This window comes from Mesoplodon densirostris, chromosome 4, assembly GCF_025265405.1.
Source record: "Mesoplodon densirostris isolate mMesDen1 chromosome 4, mMesDen1 primary haplotype, whole genome shotgun sequence".
Classification (NCBI taxonomy): domain Eukaryota; kingdom Metazoa; phylum Chordata; class Mammalia; order Artiodactyla; family Ziphiidae; genus Mesoplodon; species Mesoplodon densirostris.
The window spans coordinates 117,741,949-117,758,500 of NC_082664.1; the positions used below are offsets into that span (position 1 = coordinate 117,741,949).

The 16,552-nt window shown below is 33.7% G+C and overlaps 1 protein-coding gene across 10 annotated transcripts in view; it reads right to left on the bottom strand.

The window, feature by feature from the left end:
* SCAPER (S-phase cyclin A associated protein in the ER) overlaps positions 1–16,552 on the bottom strand; it is a 498,644-nt gene that overhangs the window by 277,243 nt on the left and 204,849 nt on the right. For all 10 annotated transcript variants that reach the window (XM_060096948.1, XM_060096953.1, XM_060096954.1 and 7 more), the window contains 3 exons: positions 10,611–10,692; positions 8,643–8,795; positions 7,745–7,852 (listed from right to left, as the gene is read on the bottom strand). In XM_060096948.1, the coding sequence (XP_059952931.1) occupies positions 7,745–7,852; positions 8,643–8,795; positions 10,611–10,692 (343 nt within the window). The remainder of the gene's footprint in view (positions 1–7,744; positions 7,853–8,642; positions 8,796–10,610; positions 10,693–16,552) is intronic.

Below are 16,552 nucleotides of genomic sequence, written 5' to 3' on the forward strand. Positions count from 1 at the left end.
AATCCAGAGGCAATGAATTTAGCTGATTATTTTATCTTTTTTTTTTCTATACTCCTTAATATATTTTGTGTTGCTATTTCTTCATTTTTCAATTTTAGGATTATCTGTTGACTTTTCATTGTGAAACATAAGGACTTAAGCTCTACTCCTGGAACCTGGTCCTCCCACCCACACTTTGTATCTGATGTATTCCCCTATCCTTCCAAATGTAAAGAAAAAAAAGTGTTATCACCTAATTATCCAGGTGACAGGAATATGGGGTTTACTACATTACTTTCTTCTTTTTTTGGTGTAAAATTTTAATATCTAAAAAGAAAATTCAGCAACACTAGTGAAATATGGGAGAAAAGGTAATATATTTTATCTTTGCATAAAATAATATGTATAAATTATCTACAAGGAATGAAATATTAAATTTATATGACTGAAATTTTCACATAATATTATATATATCTAAAATTTTTTCACTTTATAAAAATTTCTTCAATGTAATTTTAAACTAGGCCACTTTATTTTTATTTTATATTGGAGTATAGTTGATTAACAATGTTGTGTTAATTTCAGGTGTACAGCAAAATGATTCAGTTATACATATACATGTATCTATTCTTTTAAAAATTCTTTATGCTAAGATACTTCATAATCTTAAAAAAATCTTTTTTGAGAGAGAGGACCAAACTACGGGACTGTGAGAATTCTGTTTTATAGCTTTGTGATTTTCCTAACACAACAGATGTGCCTACTCTGCCAACTGCAAGAGAAGCCGAAGTGACAGAATAATTATTACTAAAATTCAGTAACTTTGAGCAGAGATAGGTGTTCCCTGTTCCTCTATGAATAAAACACTGGCCACTGAATTTCAGATAAAGAACCTAATAAAGTCTTAATTAAAGTAAAAGCATTTATAATCACTTATTTATTAAGGAAAATTAGAAGAATTATCTAAATTAGGCATGTAAAATGCTAAATTTGTCATCTATCCTCATTAGGGCAGCAATGTTCCCTCTCATAAACTATCAATAAATCTTTCATTTCGCTTACCCCTCCCACATGAAGTCATCATACTATGGATTTCAAGATTATGCAGGCATAAAATTTCTATATAAAGAAATACATATTATAAAACTTTTACAGCATATTCAAGTAGAAGCAGCTTGAGCTGTATAAACCTGTCTCACTGTAACCCTGTTTCAGATCCTCCATCATCCAACTGAAAGACAGTAGCTGAAAAATGGTGATCACAGTTGCTTCGATCTTTTAACATCACCCATGGACACAATTCTGCAACTCCTTGTAATTGACACTGAAGAGCCAGATGGGAAAGTATCAGCCTATACTCTGTGAATGTATAGAACTAGCCACGGTTTTAGCCATTCCTAGCTACCGTGATCTGGATTAAGAGTTTAAGGAGTTTAAGAGTTGTCTTTTATAAAACAATAGCGTTTAGGTATGTAATTAACTTCTTAAAGGCAATGGATACCTGTTGCAAATAACTGCCAAAAACATATTATAGGGACTTCCCTGGTGGTGCAGTGGTTAGAAATCCACCTGCCAATGTAGGGGACACGGGCTCCAGCCCTGGTCCGGGAAGATCCCACATGCCGTGCAGCAACTAAGCCCGTGTGACACAACTACTGAGCCTGTGCTCTAGAACCAGCAAGCCACAACTACTGAGCCCATGTGTCACAACTACGGAAGCCCGCATGCCTAGAGCCCATGCTCCACAGAGAAGCCACCGAAATGAGAAGCCCACGCACCGCAACGAATAATAACGCCCGCTCACCGCAACTAGAGAAAGCCTGCGCGCAGCAACAAAGACCCAACACAGCCAAAAATGAATAAATAATTTATGTTTAAAAAGTATAACCTTTAACACTTAAAATATCATCTAGAAAACTCCATTCTAAACCTCAAATAAGCAGATGCCAAAAGGAAAAAATAATCTTAATTAGTTTAAGTAAACTATGAAATTTAGGCAACCACCATGATGCAAAAGAAAAGTAGCATGTGTTACAGTATATACGCACCAAGGACTCATGCAGGAAAATATGGTTGAAATGGCTTTTCACATTTGTACAGGTTAACAGTATTTTGAGAGCTAAGAGTCACAGAATGAAATTTTATCCAAAACTAAATAGTTTAAGTTTCTAAACTGCAGTTATTTGTTACCTATTTAAAAATGCATTTTATAACAGAGCAACTGTTTAAAAGCAAAGATCAATGGAAGAAATACTGAGACAGTGATTATTAGCAGTGAAAGCACAACACGTAACATTAGAAGAAGCATGAGAAACAGGTATCACTGGAGTACTATTTCAAAATTATTAATGTGATTATCCATTTTACCTTTCTTAGCACATGGCCTTTGCCCATTTCAACCCAGCTAGACAGGTGATTAGAATTTGTTCCAAAATAAATACAAGAAAAAAAGCACTTTATAATCAACTTTAGATATGCAGAACAGATATATGCAGCAAGACAAGAGTTTTATAAGCCAAGCTAATATCCTGAGATTTAATAAATTTATTGACTTTGTCCTTTAGCATGTCAATAATCAAGCCTGGAGGATTCCTATAGCATTTACTTCAAAGTATGGAGAAAGTTCCCTTTTGCAACCTTAAGGCTTAGTTACTTTGTTAGAATAAGGAGGAAAGAGAGGTTAAAGTAAATTTTACTTCTTTCTAGCCAAAAAAAATTTGGAGATGAAAGGAGGAAAAAAAAGTGTGTCCCAAGGGAGATAGGTGTGTTAGCTAAATCAGAGTAATGACAAAAGTATTATTTTGATTCTCAAAAGAAACTGTCTCTCTAGGTGTTCCCGGCACCAAATAGGGTGTGGTCCATTAATATGGCCATGCTGTGTGGTTTAGCTTTCCCCAAATGCCCTTAGTTCTTATGTGGTAGAAGCCAGTAGGATGCGAGGGGCCAGAATGGAGGTTATGGTAAAGTCTCAGAGATATGAAAACAGAGAGAACTGAGGGGTGGCCTGATCAGGAGGAGGTAAATAAATGGCTGATGCTTCACTGGAACACCGTCCAAGTGGAAAGAATAGATCAAGAGTTCACTAGCCACCCTTCCAGATCAGTGGCCCTGAGTAAACTAAGTGAACAGGTAAACAAGCAACTTACACTGGAAATCAGAAAAGACAGAAGATATGATGTAGTAAGATCCCAACTTTTCCTCCTAACATGGGGTTACGTACGCCATACTCTTACTTCGATACGCAAAGATGCCATCTTAAGGAAATAAGCGAGAGGATGGGGACCAAGGATCGTTATAAAAGAGGCTGGGTACTAACTATGGAAACTAATTAAATTATCGGATCAAACTAAGGTTTAAAACAAACTGGTTGCCTACTTAAAATTTCTTCCTTGAACCAATGAAGAAGACTAAATCGGCTATAGATAGATAGCTACATATTCTCTGCAAATCCCAGGTACAATGTGAGTGAATTTCCTATCATAAGAATTCCAAAAGTGAGAAGAAATATACACATTAGCAATCAGCTATATGTGTGTGAATTATATACACACACAACTATAAAAATGTTCCCATCCTATTAAACAGAAAATGAAGGCAATGGAAACTATGTCCTATAAGAAAGGGTAAGATGTTTTTACATCATTTCTCAAACTAACATAAAACGTACTTATTGAAGTATTGGGGGGAAATGAAGATCCGTTCTAAACGAGTTCTAGTTTTTTAATTTGACTTGATTTTCTGTTGAAAGGCAAAGAAGATATTTTCCTAACATGATTATAAAAAGAGAGTAAATACTTGTGCTTCTACAAACGTAATAACCAAGGTAAAAAGAAAATGAATTAGGAATTATGGAGTCGTCTATTATTTCTCAGACTGCCATCAATTCTGGGAGACATCTACTACCTCTTTTATTTTTTTAATTAATTTATTTATTTTTGGCTGCATTGGGTCTTCGTTGCTGTGTGTGGGCTTTCTGTAGTTGCGGTGAGCGGGGGCTACTCTCCCTTGTGATGCGCAGGCTTCTCCTTGCGGTGGCTTCTCTTGTTGAGGAGCACGGGCTCTAGGCGCGCGGGCTTCAGTAGTTGTGGCTTGTGAGCTCTAGAGCGCAGGCTCAGTAGTTGCGGTGCACGGGCTTAGCTGCTCCGCGGCAAGTGGGATCTTCCCGGACCAGAGCTCGAACCCGTGTTCCATGTATTGGCAGATGGATTCTTAACCACTGTGCCATCAGGGAAGCCCTTTACTACTTCCACATCAATGCCAGGCACACTCTAGTCAAAGAGATCGGCTTATATCCCATTAAATACAGTGATATCTTTATATTTTTACTAATTAAAATTTTCATTTTTTCCTTCAATCACCTAATTAGCATAATTTTCCAAGCAGAAATTCTAATTTGGGATTTGTAAAATCACACTTGGTTGTAAACATTCAATAAATTATAACTTAAGATTCTTCATAAAAGTTCTTTTCATACTTTCCATGAATTAAATGAAAATAAATTATTATTTTCTCTATATTTAAATAACACAGTTGACAAACAGGTATAAGTTATATGCTTTTAGAGCCAAGGAGTCTCATAAACACAGAAATGTATACATTAAAAAAATTTTTTTAAACCTTTTTAATTTCATTTTCTATATGGAATTAAATGTACTTTATGCAAGTCCTACAAAAATCACTATCAGCTTCCTCAGAGAGTGTGAAAACAGGATCACAAAAAAAATCAGAGTTTTAATTAAAACTAATACTTTACTATTTCTCTAGTAATGTGCTGAAAAATTAAATTTTGGAACGTATTTAAACTAGCACCAGTTTCTTTTGACCTTTAAAAATCACATACTTTTATCGTTTGCATTCTAAGATGATGGAAGAGAAAAAAAATCAAGCATATAACAGCTCTTTTTGTGAAGTCTCAAGAAACATAAGAAAAATTTCCTGGTCAAATTACAATAAAAACACAAAACATTAAACCTTTCTTGCTGGGCAGCTACCTATTATGTTTAACAGGCTTGAAACAAAATGTGTCAGAGATCAAGAGTAAGTTATCTGATATGTCAAGTGCATAAGGTCAAAGGTCCAATTTTATTAGGTCAGAGGTGGTATAAATAAAATCTTATATGTCAAAGAAGAAGGGTCACAGATAAAGTGTATATAATATAAAGACATCACAGATGACAAGTAATAACTTTAAGTAGAACAAGTATGTTTACTATAGATACCTTTGCTGATTAAAAATGACATGTGTGTGTAAATATAAAATTGCCTTTCTGTATCACACAACTACATTGCACACTTGTTTTCAGGAAAAAGGGGCTATAACCAAGAATAACTACATGAATTGAGAACTTAAAGAAAATTTAATACTTTTATACTGAAACAGTACACAAAATGAATACATCAATGAAATCTCAAACCACAACAGCTAAACATCAAACTATGCTTTAGTAGCTACAAAAGTTAGATAATATTACACACTTTTCTTCCAAAGTACATGAATTAAATATTCTTTCCTTCTCTACTTCTCTCATTGAGATAAAAACACATAAAATTTAGATTCCAGTTTACGTAATAGCAGTGCTCCACAAAAATTTAAAATATTTTTTTGTAAATTGAATAATATATTTAGTTTTTTTATTAAGAGAACTTAGTTACAAACAATTTTTATAAGTGGAAGAATTTCCTTTATAATGGGAATAATTAAATTCTAATTAATGAAACAATTGAGAATTTTTTTTCATAGTGGAACACACATACACCTGACTCTAGCTCTAAACAGTAAACTTAAGTAGAGAATGGGGATAATCACATGAATGATTCAAGTAAAAAAAAAAAATTCCATATTACTCTCTCTTAAAATACCCATACAATTTGATTAAAAGGCAAAAAAATTATTTCAGGTAAACGAAATAGATGATTAGTTCCATTTTTTATTTCACCTTTATTAATGGTACCTAAAGCCGTTCTGTATAACCTTTCAGTTCAACTCAACTAAATGAGTTCTTATTAAATACCACACTATGTGTCAAGCATTATGTCAAACAATGGATATTACAGAAATTAAACATTTAAAGACTTCCAATTTTAGCCACAGTGACTGGCTCATACTGGACTAATCTTCCAACTCCAAAAGTTGCACCAAATATACAAAACATCCATTTAAAGGCATTAAAGAACAGCCAACACAGCCAGAACCTGAGAGACCATGATCCCTAAAAGGAGGGAAGCACATGAGACGAGCTCCACATTCACTCTGGATTTTTCCCTAAGGGCTTATGCCAGTTTCTGGCATGAGAGAACAGTGCAAGGTGAAAGTGGCAGTCTTACTAAGCTGAGGAGACACAATTTGGTTTAGAGCTGTCAAAATGGAACTTGAGGGGCAAAAATCCTTAAAAGGAGGAATCATAAAGAAGTGAGCCAAATTAACCATGTGCAATTTCCCCTCAAACACTGGTCATATCCAGAAACTCAGGAGAAAACAGCAGCTTTGTTCCTCCTACCTAGGTAAGATTTATTAAGAACCATCCACATAATTACCCCTGCTTCCTGACAGCATCCATTCCAGAGCAAAGTCCCACGTCCTTGAACAGTCCCCCCTCACCTCCAGATCACCTAGCAAAGACCCAAATCCTATAATAAGTCCTTTCTAACACGTTATTGAGAAATTATAACTTCCCATAGTGTGCATTTTCCCTTCTTTTAACAAGTCAATAAACCTAATTTTATTCAATTGTAGATGTGTTCCTGATGGTCTTTGCCTGGAGAGCACTGACAAAAACCCAAGAAAAAGAATGAACTATAGCTTCATATAAACATTAGGGATCAATCTCACAGACTTAAGGATGAGTGAAAGAAGCCAGGTACAAAATATACATACTGCATGATATCATTTATATGAAGTTCAAGAACAGGCAAGACTAATTGATTGTGCTAGTAGTCAGAGATCAGTTACCTTTTGGGGGCACGACTGAGATGGGGCATGAGGGAGCCTTCTGGGGTTCAAGAAATGATTTATGTGCTGATATGAGTGGAACAAATGTAAAAATTCATCAAGCTATATACTTTAAATTTGTGTATTCTATTAATATATACTCTACTTCAAAAAAAAATAAAGAGTTAAACACACATGTGCACCTACACACAAGTACTGCCCTCAAAGAACCACAAGAACCTTTCCTAGACATCTTAAAAGATGCTTGACAAACATGAATTTCTCAACTCTGGGTATGTTTAGAAATTTTCTATTAAAAATAGAACCAAAAAATTCAGAGATTAGTAATGTCATACATATCTCAATAACAGTCGAATGAAAAACATTTATAAAACTACTTATACAAATCTAAATTCCATGTAAATAGCAATTAGAGGTAGATAAATAATGCATTTCCAAAAATTTCTAAGTATTGTACTGATACAAAATTATCAATTTATATGATTTTTATATTGTTAACTGTTTTCCAAGAAACATAGAACATCACTAAATAAAATTATTAAAAATTTTAAATTATTAGTATTTTTAAATTATTAAAATGTCAAAATACCATAAACCTTTTTTTGCACTGAAATTATATAAACAGTATTAAATTCTTATTTCTATATTTCTTTTAATATATATACTAAAATAAGGACATGTGTATACTATATTGTAGTAGTTATTAAATATTAAATATAGTTTTAAATAATCATAGAAATACATATGAACATGGATTTCTTCATAATAGAAAAGAACATGAACGGTACTCAATAAATGTCCAAAATTAAAGCTTACCACTTCCTCATCTGAAAGTTCACGCCCTTGGATGCTGCTATTTTCTCTCACAGCTTGCTGGTGTTTTTTTCCTTTAATGTGGCTAAAAAGATACACCTCTGAAGAGATCTAAAAGCATAAAATCAAAGCAATGTAATGAACATATAATTATAACTTACTTTAAATATTACACATTCTATCCAGTATACCATATGCAAGTTGCGATCACTCTAGCATTTACATATTAGTCTTAAAAATATTTTCTTTAGAATACAATTCTGAGAATCCTCTAGAACAGGGGTGCCCAACCCGGGTTCGCGGACCGTTACTGCACCTCTTAGGAACTGGGCCGCAGAGCAGGAGGTGAAAGGCGGGCAGATGAGCGGCCAGCGAGCAAGTGGCTTCATCTGCCGATCCCTGTCGCTTCCGTTACCACCTGAACCATCCCCCCCGCCCCGGTCCGTGGAAAAACTGTCTTCCACGAAATCTGGTCCCTGGTGCCAAAAAGGTTGGGGACTTCTGCTCTAGAAGACACATGGTCAAAAAGGCATGTCATCAAAGCCAATCTTAACAGAGTTATAATTTCTTCTAAGTATCAAGGTTCAAGTATCAGCACTGAAAATGTTCCTTTTCTTTTGTGGTCATAATACCCAAAAATATTGACTTGGGCTATCATTAAGCAGGTATACATCCATTTTAGCAGCAACTGCATGCTTTGCTTCTTTGCACTGCTACTCCTAACTGCTGATACTATTTTTGTACTACTTACTTTGCCTAAAAATCATGAAAGAAATCCACGGTAGTCAGCAGATGCCTTAGTATGACTTTTAAAAGATTGGGAGAATATATTTCCATAGTTTAATAAACTTTAGTAAATAAATTATAACGTATCGTAACAATACTGATACTGACAACCTACCGGGACGCTGCAGAGAGAACACTGTTTCTTTCTTTCATAAGGGGTCAATTTGGGGGCATAATCAGTATTTGCATGTCGTCCACTGCTTAACTCAGCAGCTTTTTCTTTCCTTTGCTCAATCTGTTCCATGTGCCTTCTAATGCTTTCATCATGCTGTAAATGAAGTCGAAGTGTGAGAATACAAAAATTTATTCAAGTTATACTGAGAACTTGAAAAAGTAATATTTCCATTAAACTTTCTAATATAACAAAATGTCTTAATTCAGTATTAACTTGGACACTGAGGACAAGAATCTACATAAAGCCCTTTAATATCTCCTACATGCACAGTAACATTTCCTAAAGTGTACTTCATGGAATTACACTGTGGGTTATTAATAAGTATTGATATTTTGTGGAAGAGGTTCTATGGTCAAATAAATTTGGAAAATATTAAGTTAAAGCTACTTACTTACTCCAGCTTGTCACTGTGCATTATGACTCAATAAACCTAGCTTACACTAAGCAACATTGTACACACTTATTTGATGACAACATACTTTTGAGAAGCACTTCCTGGAACACACTATGGGAAATGTTGCCCCACAGGTAAAGACCAAGCTCATCCTCACAGCAGACAAGGCCCATCATGACACAGACCTTTACCCACATCGACTCCAGTGACTTCCCAGAAAACAAAAAATAAACCAACTAAAAAACACTATTTCAGACTTCTGACTTTGTGCTCATACCATTTCATACGGCTGGATGCCATCCCACCCATCTACCTATTCAACTCGTCTTTCTTTCAAGATTCAGCTCACAAATTATCCTCTAAAATTATTTCCCTGACTTCTGAAATCCTTCATGTTAGCTTAGTATCCTCCTCTGTACTTTCATAGCACTCCATAGCACTCTATCCATACGGAAATTATCTGCTTAGCATCTGAATCTCACACTAGATTATGAGTTTCTTGAAACTGAGAACCATGTCTTACTCATCTCTGTATCCCCATGCCTAGCACAAGACTCAATAAATATTTGCTGCATTAAATTTAAATAAATGATAAAGTTCTAGAACTATACAAATAGTAAAATAGGGTCCTCTACTCCCTGGAATTTACTACCCCTGTGAAAACCCAACATGTAAATAATTGTGACACAATGTAAAATATTCATACTGCTAGAAACTACTAACGGTAAAGATTTTCTAGAAAATATCAGCTTATCATAATCTCCCAAGCAACAACTGTGCAATTCATAAACACTGAAATAATCTTTTAGTTTATTTCTAAATAATTAAAAGTCTATGAATATAAGAAAGCTAGTAGTAATGTCTTCAAGTCATTAACAAATTAATTAGTAAAATCAAGAAATGCTAAAATTCCTTTACATTTTTTCCATCAATTGCTTTATCTTACTAAAATAATTTCAGTTTTCAGATAGTTGAGTTGGAATTGATCATAGCCAAAACCACATAAGTCTTATTCTCCAAATAGTGATATTAGGAATACAAATTAATTCAGTTTTTTTTAAAGAAATATGACTGATTCTTTTATTTTTTAAATAAATTTAATTATTTTATTTTTGGCTGCATTGGGTCTTTGTTGCTGCACGTGGGCTTTCTCTAGTTGTGGCGAGCAGGGGCTACTCTTTGTTGCAGTGTGTGTGCTTCTCATTGCGGTGGCTTCTCTTGTTGCGGAGCACAGGCTCCAGGTGCACGGGCTTCAGTAGTTGTGGCTCCCGGGCTCTAAAGAGCAGGCTCAGTACTTGTGGCACACGGGCTTAGTTGCTCCACGGCATGTGGGATCTTCCCGGACCAGGGCTTGAACCCATGTCCCCTATATTGGCAGGCGGATTCTTAACCACTGCACCACCAGGGAAGCCCTAATTCAGTTTTTATACAATTAATTAAATCGATAAAATTTTAATCTCATGCTACATTAAAACAGCTCTAAATTTTCAAATTAAAATATATAATATTCCTACCTTGAGCTGAATTTTTTTCTGTAGCTCTTCCATAGCTTCTTGTTGAGCAGCTGTGAGTGCTGCCAATCGTTCTTCCCTGTCTCTATAAGAAGATATTTAAAAATTATAAACTCAACTGCTTGTAGTAACAAATTTCATGAGGTTAAAAAAATACAATTAGGACACATAGGCTTATATATTCTAGAGAGTTTTTTAAATTATTTTTTTCTGAATGCCTATTAAGTCTCAGATATATTATTGCTCATTAAACATTTGGGAAGCAACAGACATTATTATTTATAAAAATAGGTTTCTGGACCCAAGAATGGGTTTAAATACTAGCTCTGGGGCTGTCATTTAAATATGGCATATTGAAAATATATATTTATCTCTTTTCCCTTCCAAAAACCTATAAAACAATATGAAAAGAATAGAAAAGGCAAAAATTCACAAAGACAAAGAGAATAGGAGAGGAACCAATCACAAACAAATTATGAGACATACAAAGAAGTATGACCATGTTTAGGAAAAATGCAGTCAAATGAAACTCTCTGAATGAGGCCATATGCTGGAGTTATTTGGTATTATAAATACGTTATAAGAATTAAAAGAAAGTATGCCAACCTAAGGAAAAATATCGCGACAATGATTCAACAGATAGAGAATCTGAACAGAGAAAGAGAAATCGTTTTTTAAGAACTTTCCAACAAAAGGAACTATGAGTCCTTAAACAAATGGCTTTCTAGGGATGGAGCAGGGAAAATATAAGGTGAATTTGAAGCATCTTGCAGTGCCAGGAAGTAAGGAAGTACTCAAAAAAACAAAATGATGAAGTATGTCAAAGGCAAGCAGGGGTCAAATGAAAAAGCTTCCAATGTCCAAAAGTGAAACAATTTGAGCAACAAAACAAATACCATAATACTGGTTTGTAACCCATAGTATAATACAAATATAAACGAGTCCCTGTTGACATAACAAAGGAATTTAATAAATAAATGGGAGAACAAATATCCTGTACAGAAGAACTGCAAGTAATTTATGTATGAATTCGTGTCTCAAGGAGGTAGAGAATAACTCCCCATCTCTTCAGCAGAGGCTTGCTGGCTTGCTTCCAAGGAGGACAGCATAGGGAAAATTTTAAACTATACAGTGGAGAAATCTGACAAATACTACCTTAGCCAGGTGATCAAGGTTAACAAAATCAGTGATAAGTCAAGGTGATAGTATGAACCTTAGACATTTTTAAAATGGTAATTCACATTCACCCCTGTGCTCTTCCTCCCAAATCCCATAACCTCAGTCTAACCATGAGAAAAACATCAGACAAATCTTAAGAGAAGAAAAGTCTACAAAATACTTAACCACTACTCAGAACTATCAAGGTCATCAAAACCATGGAAAGTCTGAGAAACTATTACACCTCAGAAGAACCTGAAGAGAAATGACAATTAAATATCTGAAGAAAGAGTGGCCACTTTCCAAATTTTATGAAAAGCATTAATGTACAGAGTAGGATAATCATGAAGAGAACCAACCTACTGGTGAAAAACAAAGTCAAAAAGAAAATTTTGAAAACAGGTAAAAAAAACCCCAACAACTCACCATATACAGAGGAAAAACAGTATAATTAATGGCCGACTTTTCATGAGAAACAACAAAAGTAAGAAGATTCAAAGTACTGAAAGAAAAACCAAGAATTCTATATCCATCAAAACTACCATTCAAAAGGAAGGCAAAATAAAAATATTCCCAGATAAGCAAACACCAAGGTAATTCAATGAAAGCAAACCTGTCTTACAAGAAATACTGAAGGAAGTCCATCTAGCTAAAAAGAAATAATGCCAAAGGGTAACTTGAACCCACAGAAAGAAATGAAATACACAGGAAATGATAAATATGTGGATAAATATAAAGGAATCTACAAATATATTTTCTCTATTATTCTAATTCCTTTGAAAAATGTGGGACTGCAGTAAAAAAATCGTAACACTGTATTGTTGAGTTTATGACATATATAGATGTAATATATATGACAATAACAATACAAGAAGAAAAAGACATAGTGCTATATTGGAAAAAGTTGTTCTATTTTACCAAAATTAAGTTAATTTTAACCTGAAGTAGTTTGTGATAAGTCAAGATGAATACTGTAATAAAGAAAGCAAACACTAAGCAAATAACTAAAATAATACAGTTTTTAAAATCAAGAGAAAAATTTAAATGATGCCCTAAAAAGTACTGGTTGAGGGACTTCCTTGGTGGCTCAGTGGTTAAGAATCCACCTGCCAATGCAGGGGACACACGTTTGAGCCCTGGTCTGGGAAGATCCCACATGCCACGGAGCAACTAAGCCTGTGCGCCACCGAAGCCTGGGCACCTACAGCCTGGGCTCCGCAACAAGAGAAGCCACTGCAATGAGAAGGCCAGGCACCGCAATGAAGAGTGGCCTCCGCTGGCGGCAACTAGAGAAAGCCCGTGCACAGCAACGAAGACCCAACACAGCCAAACTAAATAAATAAATAAATTTTTAAATGTACTGGTTTAACAAAAAAGAAGACAGTAAAGGAGAAAAAAAACTTGAGACATACAGAAAACAAATATCAAAATGGCAGATATTAAATTCAGTCATATCAATAAATTACATTAAATAAGAATGGACTAAACAATCAAAAGGCAGAAAATAGAAGGCCAGATATAAAAAGAAACCTCAACTATATATAAGTGACACACTTTAGATACAAAGACACAAAAAATGTTTCCCTTTAGACTGAAAAAGACATATCATGTAAACAATAAACATGGCAATATTTAAAACAGAAAAAAAATTGACTTTAAGACAAGAAATATTTTTTAAAAACCCAAAGAGGGATATTTCATAATGATAAAAGGGTCAATACTTCAAGGAGTTATAATAAGTATAAATTACATGCCTTTAATACTAAGGCACCAAAATACATGAAGCAAAAAACTGTCAAAACTTAAAAGAGAAATAGACAATTCAATAATTATTTTTGGAGATTTCAATAACTCTATCTCAAGAATTAATACAACTAGACAGAAAATCAGTAAGTATACAGAAGACTAAACAGTATCAACTAACTTTACTTAACTGACATTTAGAGAACACTCCATCCAAAACAGCAGAATACATGTATTTTCAAAGAGCACACAGAACATTCTCTAGGATAGTCTACATTCAAGACCATAAAGTAATAAGTTCAATAAATTTAAAAGGACTGAAATCATACAGAAAACATTCTTCAACCACAAAATATTTAATTAGAAAACAGAAAAACTGGAGACATTCCAAATATTTGGAAACTAAATAACATGCTTCTGAATAACTCAGGAATCAGAAAATCATAAGAAATATTAGAAAAAAATCTTGAATTGAATGAAAATAAAAATACAATGTATCAAAACTGATGAGATGAAATTAAAGAAGTGCTAAGAAGAAAACTGGTAACTTCAAATGCTTATATTAGAGATGCAGAAATATCTAAAATTAATCAACTAAGTTTTGACTTTATAAAAGTAGGAAAAGCAAAGCTAATCAAATCCAAAATAAGCAGAAGGAAAGAAATGATAAATATCAAAGTGGAAATCAATGTAACAGAAAACACAAACATAATGTAGAAATTCAAAGAAACCAAAAGCTGTTTTTTTGGAAAGATCAACAAAATGTACAAACCTTTAGCTAGACTACCAAGAGACAGAGAGACAGAGACAGAGAGGAGAGACATAAATTAGCAAATAAGGAATGAAAGAGGAACATCACTAGAGATCATGTTAAAATTAAAATCCTTATAAGGAGCTATTAACAACTTTATAAAAATACACAACTTAGATGAAAAGGACAAATTCCTAGAAAAACACAAATTACCAAAGCTGACTCAATAAGAAACAGAAAAATCTCAACAGATTGAAAACATGTTAAGAAAAATTTATTTAGTAATTTAAAGTCTTCCCCAAAAGATAACTCCAAGCCCAGATGGCTTCACTAGTATACTGAACATTTAGCAAGGAAAAATAACAATCCTACACAAAGAGTTTCTGTAAATAGTGGAGGAAAAAACACTTCCCATCACATTCTCTGAGGCTAGGATCGCCATGACATGAAAGCCAGACAAAGACATCACAAGAAAATTACACACCAATATCCCTTATGAATATATCCTTAACAAGAATTCAACAACACATAAAAATGATTTTACACTATGACCAAGGGGGAATTAACCCAGGAATGTAAAGTTGGTTTAATATCCAAAAATTAGTTAATGTAATAAACCATATTAATAAAACATGAAAGCCACATGATCATCTCAGTGAATGTCCCCAAAGAAGCATTTATTTAACCAAATTCAAAGTACATGCATGCTAAAAACTCTCAATAAACTAGAAATAGAAGAGAACTTCTTCAACCTGATAATGAGGATTTATGAGAAACCTACAACTACGTCATACGTAATAGTGAAAGACTGAATGTTTCCCCCCTAAGATCAAGAACAAAATAAGGATATACAATGTCACAACTTCTATTAACGTTATATCGTAGGATCTAGTCAGTGCAATAAGGCAAGAAAAAGAAATTAAAGACATCTGTATTAGAAAGCAAGAAGTAAAACAATCTCAATTTGCAGAGGACATGGGCCTTTATGTAAAATATCCTAAGGAACAACAACAGCAAAAAAGAAAACACTAATAGGAAAAAAGTCATAGGAAATTTGTGCAAGATCATAAAAAATTATAAAATAAAATATATACAAAATTGATTGTATTTCTACATACTAGCAAAAATACTAAGAAAAATGAAATAAAATAACTCCATTCATTATGGCTTCAAAAAGAGTACTTAGGAATAAATTTAAGAAAAGAAATGCAAGACCTATTTTCTAAAAACTAAAACATACTCTTGAGAGAAATTAAAGCAGATAGAGACACATACCATATTCATGGATCATATACAATATTGTAAAGATGGCAATTCTTCCCACAATGATTTATAGATTCAAGGCAATTACTATAAAAATGCTTGCAAGCTTTCTTTTTTTAGAAACTGGCAAGCCTACCCTAAAAAATTATTTGGAAAGCAATTCTGAAAGAGAACAACAACATTAGAGAACCTACATTAATTGATTTCAAAACTTGCTATAAAGCTACAGTAGTTAAAACAGTGTGGTGCTGGAGTAAGAATAGACATGTAGATATCAAAAGAATAGGACAGAGTCCAGAAATAAACCCTTACATCTATGATTAATTGACCATGAACAGGCAGCAAGGATAGTCTCTTAAAAGCTAGCCTCTTCAACAAATGGGGCTGTGATAAATGGATATTTATATGCAAATAAATAAATTTATATTTTTGATTCATACCATACATAAAAGGTATCTTAAAAGGAATTAAAACCTAAATGTGTGTCAAACTGAAAAACTATAACATTTTGAAGAATATCTTATGACATAGGGTATAAAAGGATTTCACAAACAAGATCAAAAAGCATAAATCAATTTGGCCAATTAAATGCTTCTCCCTGGGTCTTTGTATCTTAACCAAGTGATTTTAAAATGTAGGGATGGCTGAATGTCATTTAACATAATCAGGGCGGCAACATGTTGACCAGACCATTTCCATCAAAAGACTACTGCCGTGGCTCCTGGGACCTAGTCTCTGATGCTTGACCATGTCCCAGCCTGGTCATCTAACCACCTATCACTTTCATTCCCAATATTTTACTTAAAATTTACTTTGCTTAAGTTAGCCAGAATCAAATTCTATTTCTTACAACTGAAAATAGCTTGAAATATCAAGTTTCCCATCCAACAGAAATGTTCAAAAGTTTTCCATTTTGAGTAGGATGTCTTAATTCCTGGAAATCAAAATTCAGTATAACATTTCTGTATATGTAACACTTTCTAAAAATTGTACATGACAGCAAATAGCTTTAAGACTTGATTTGAATATG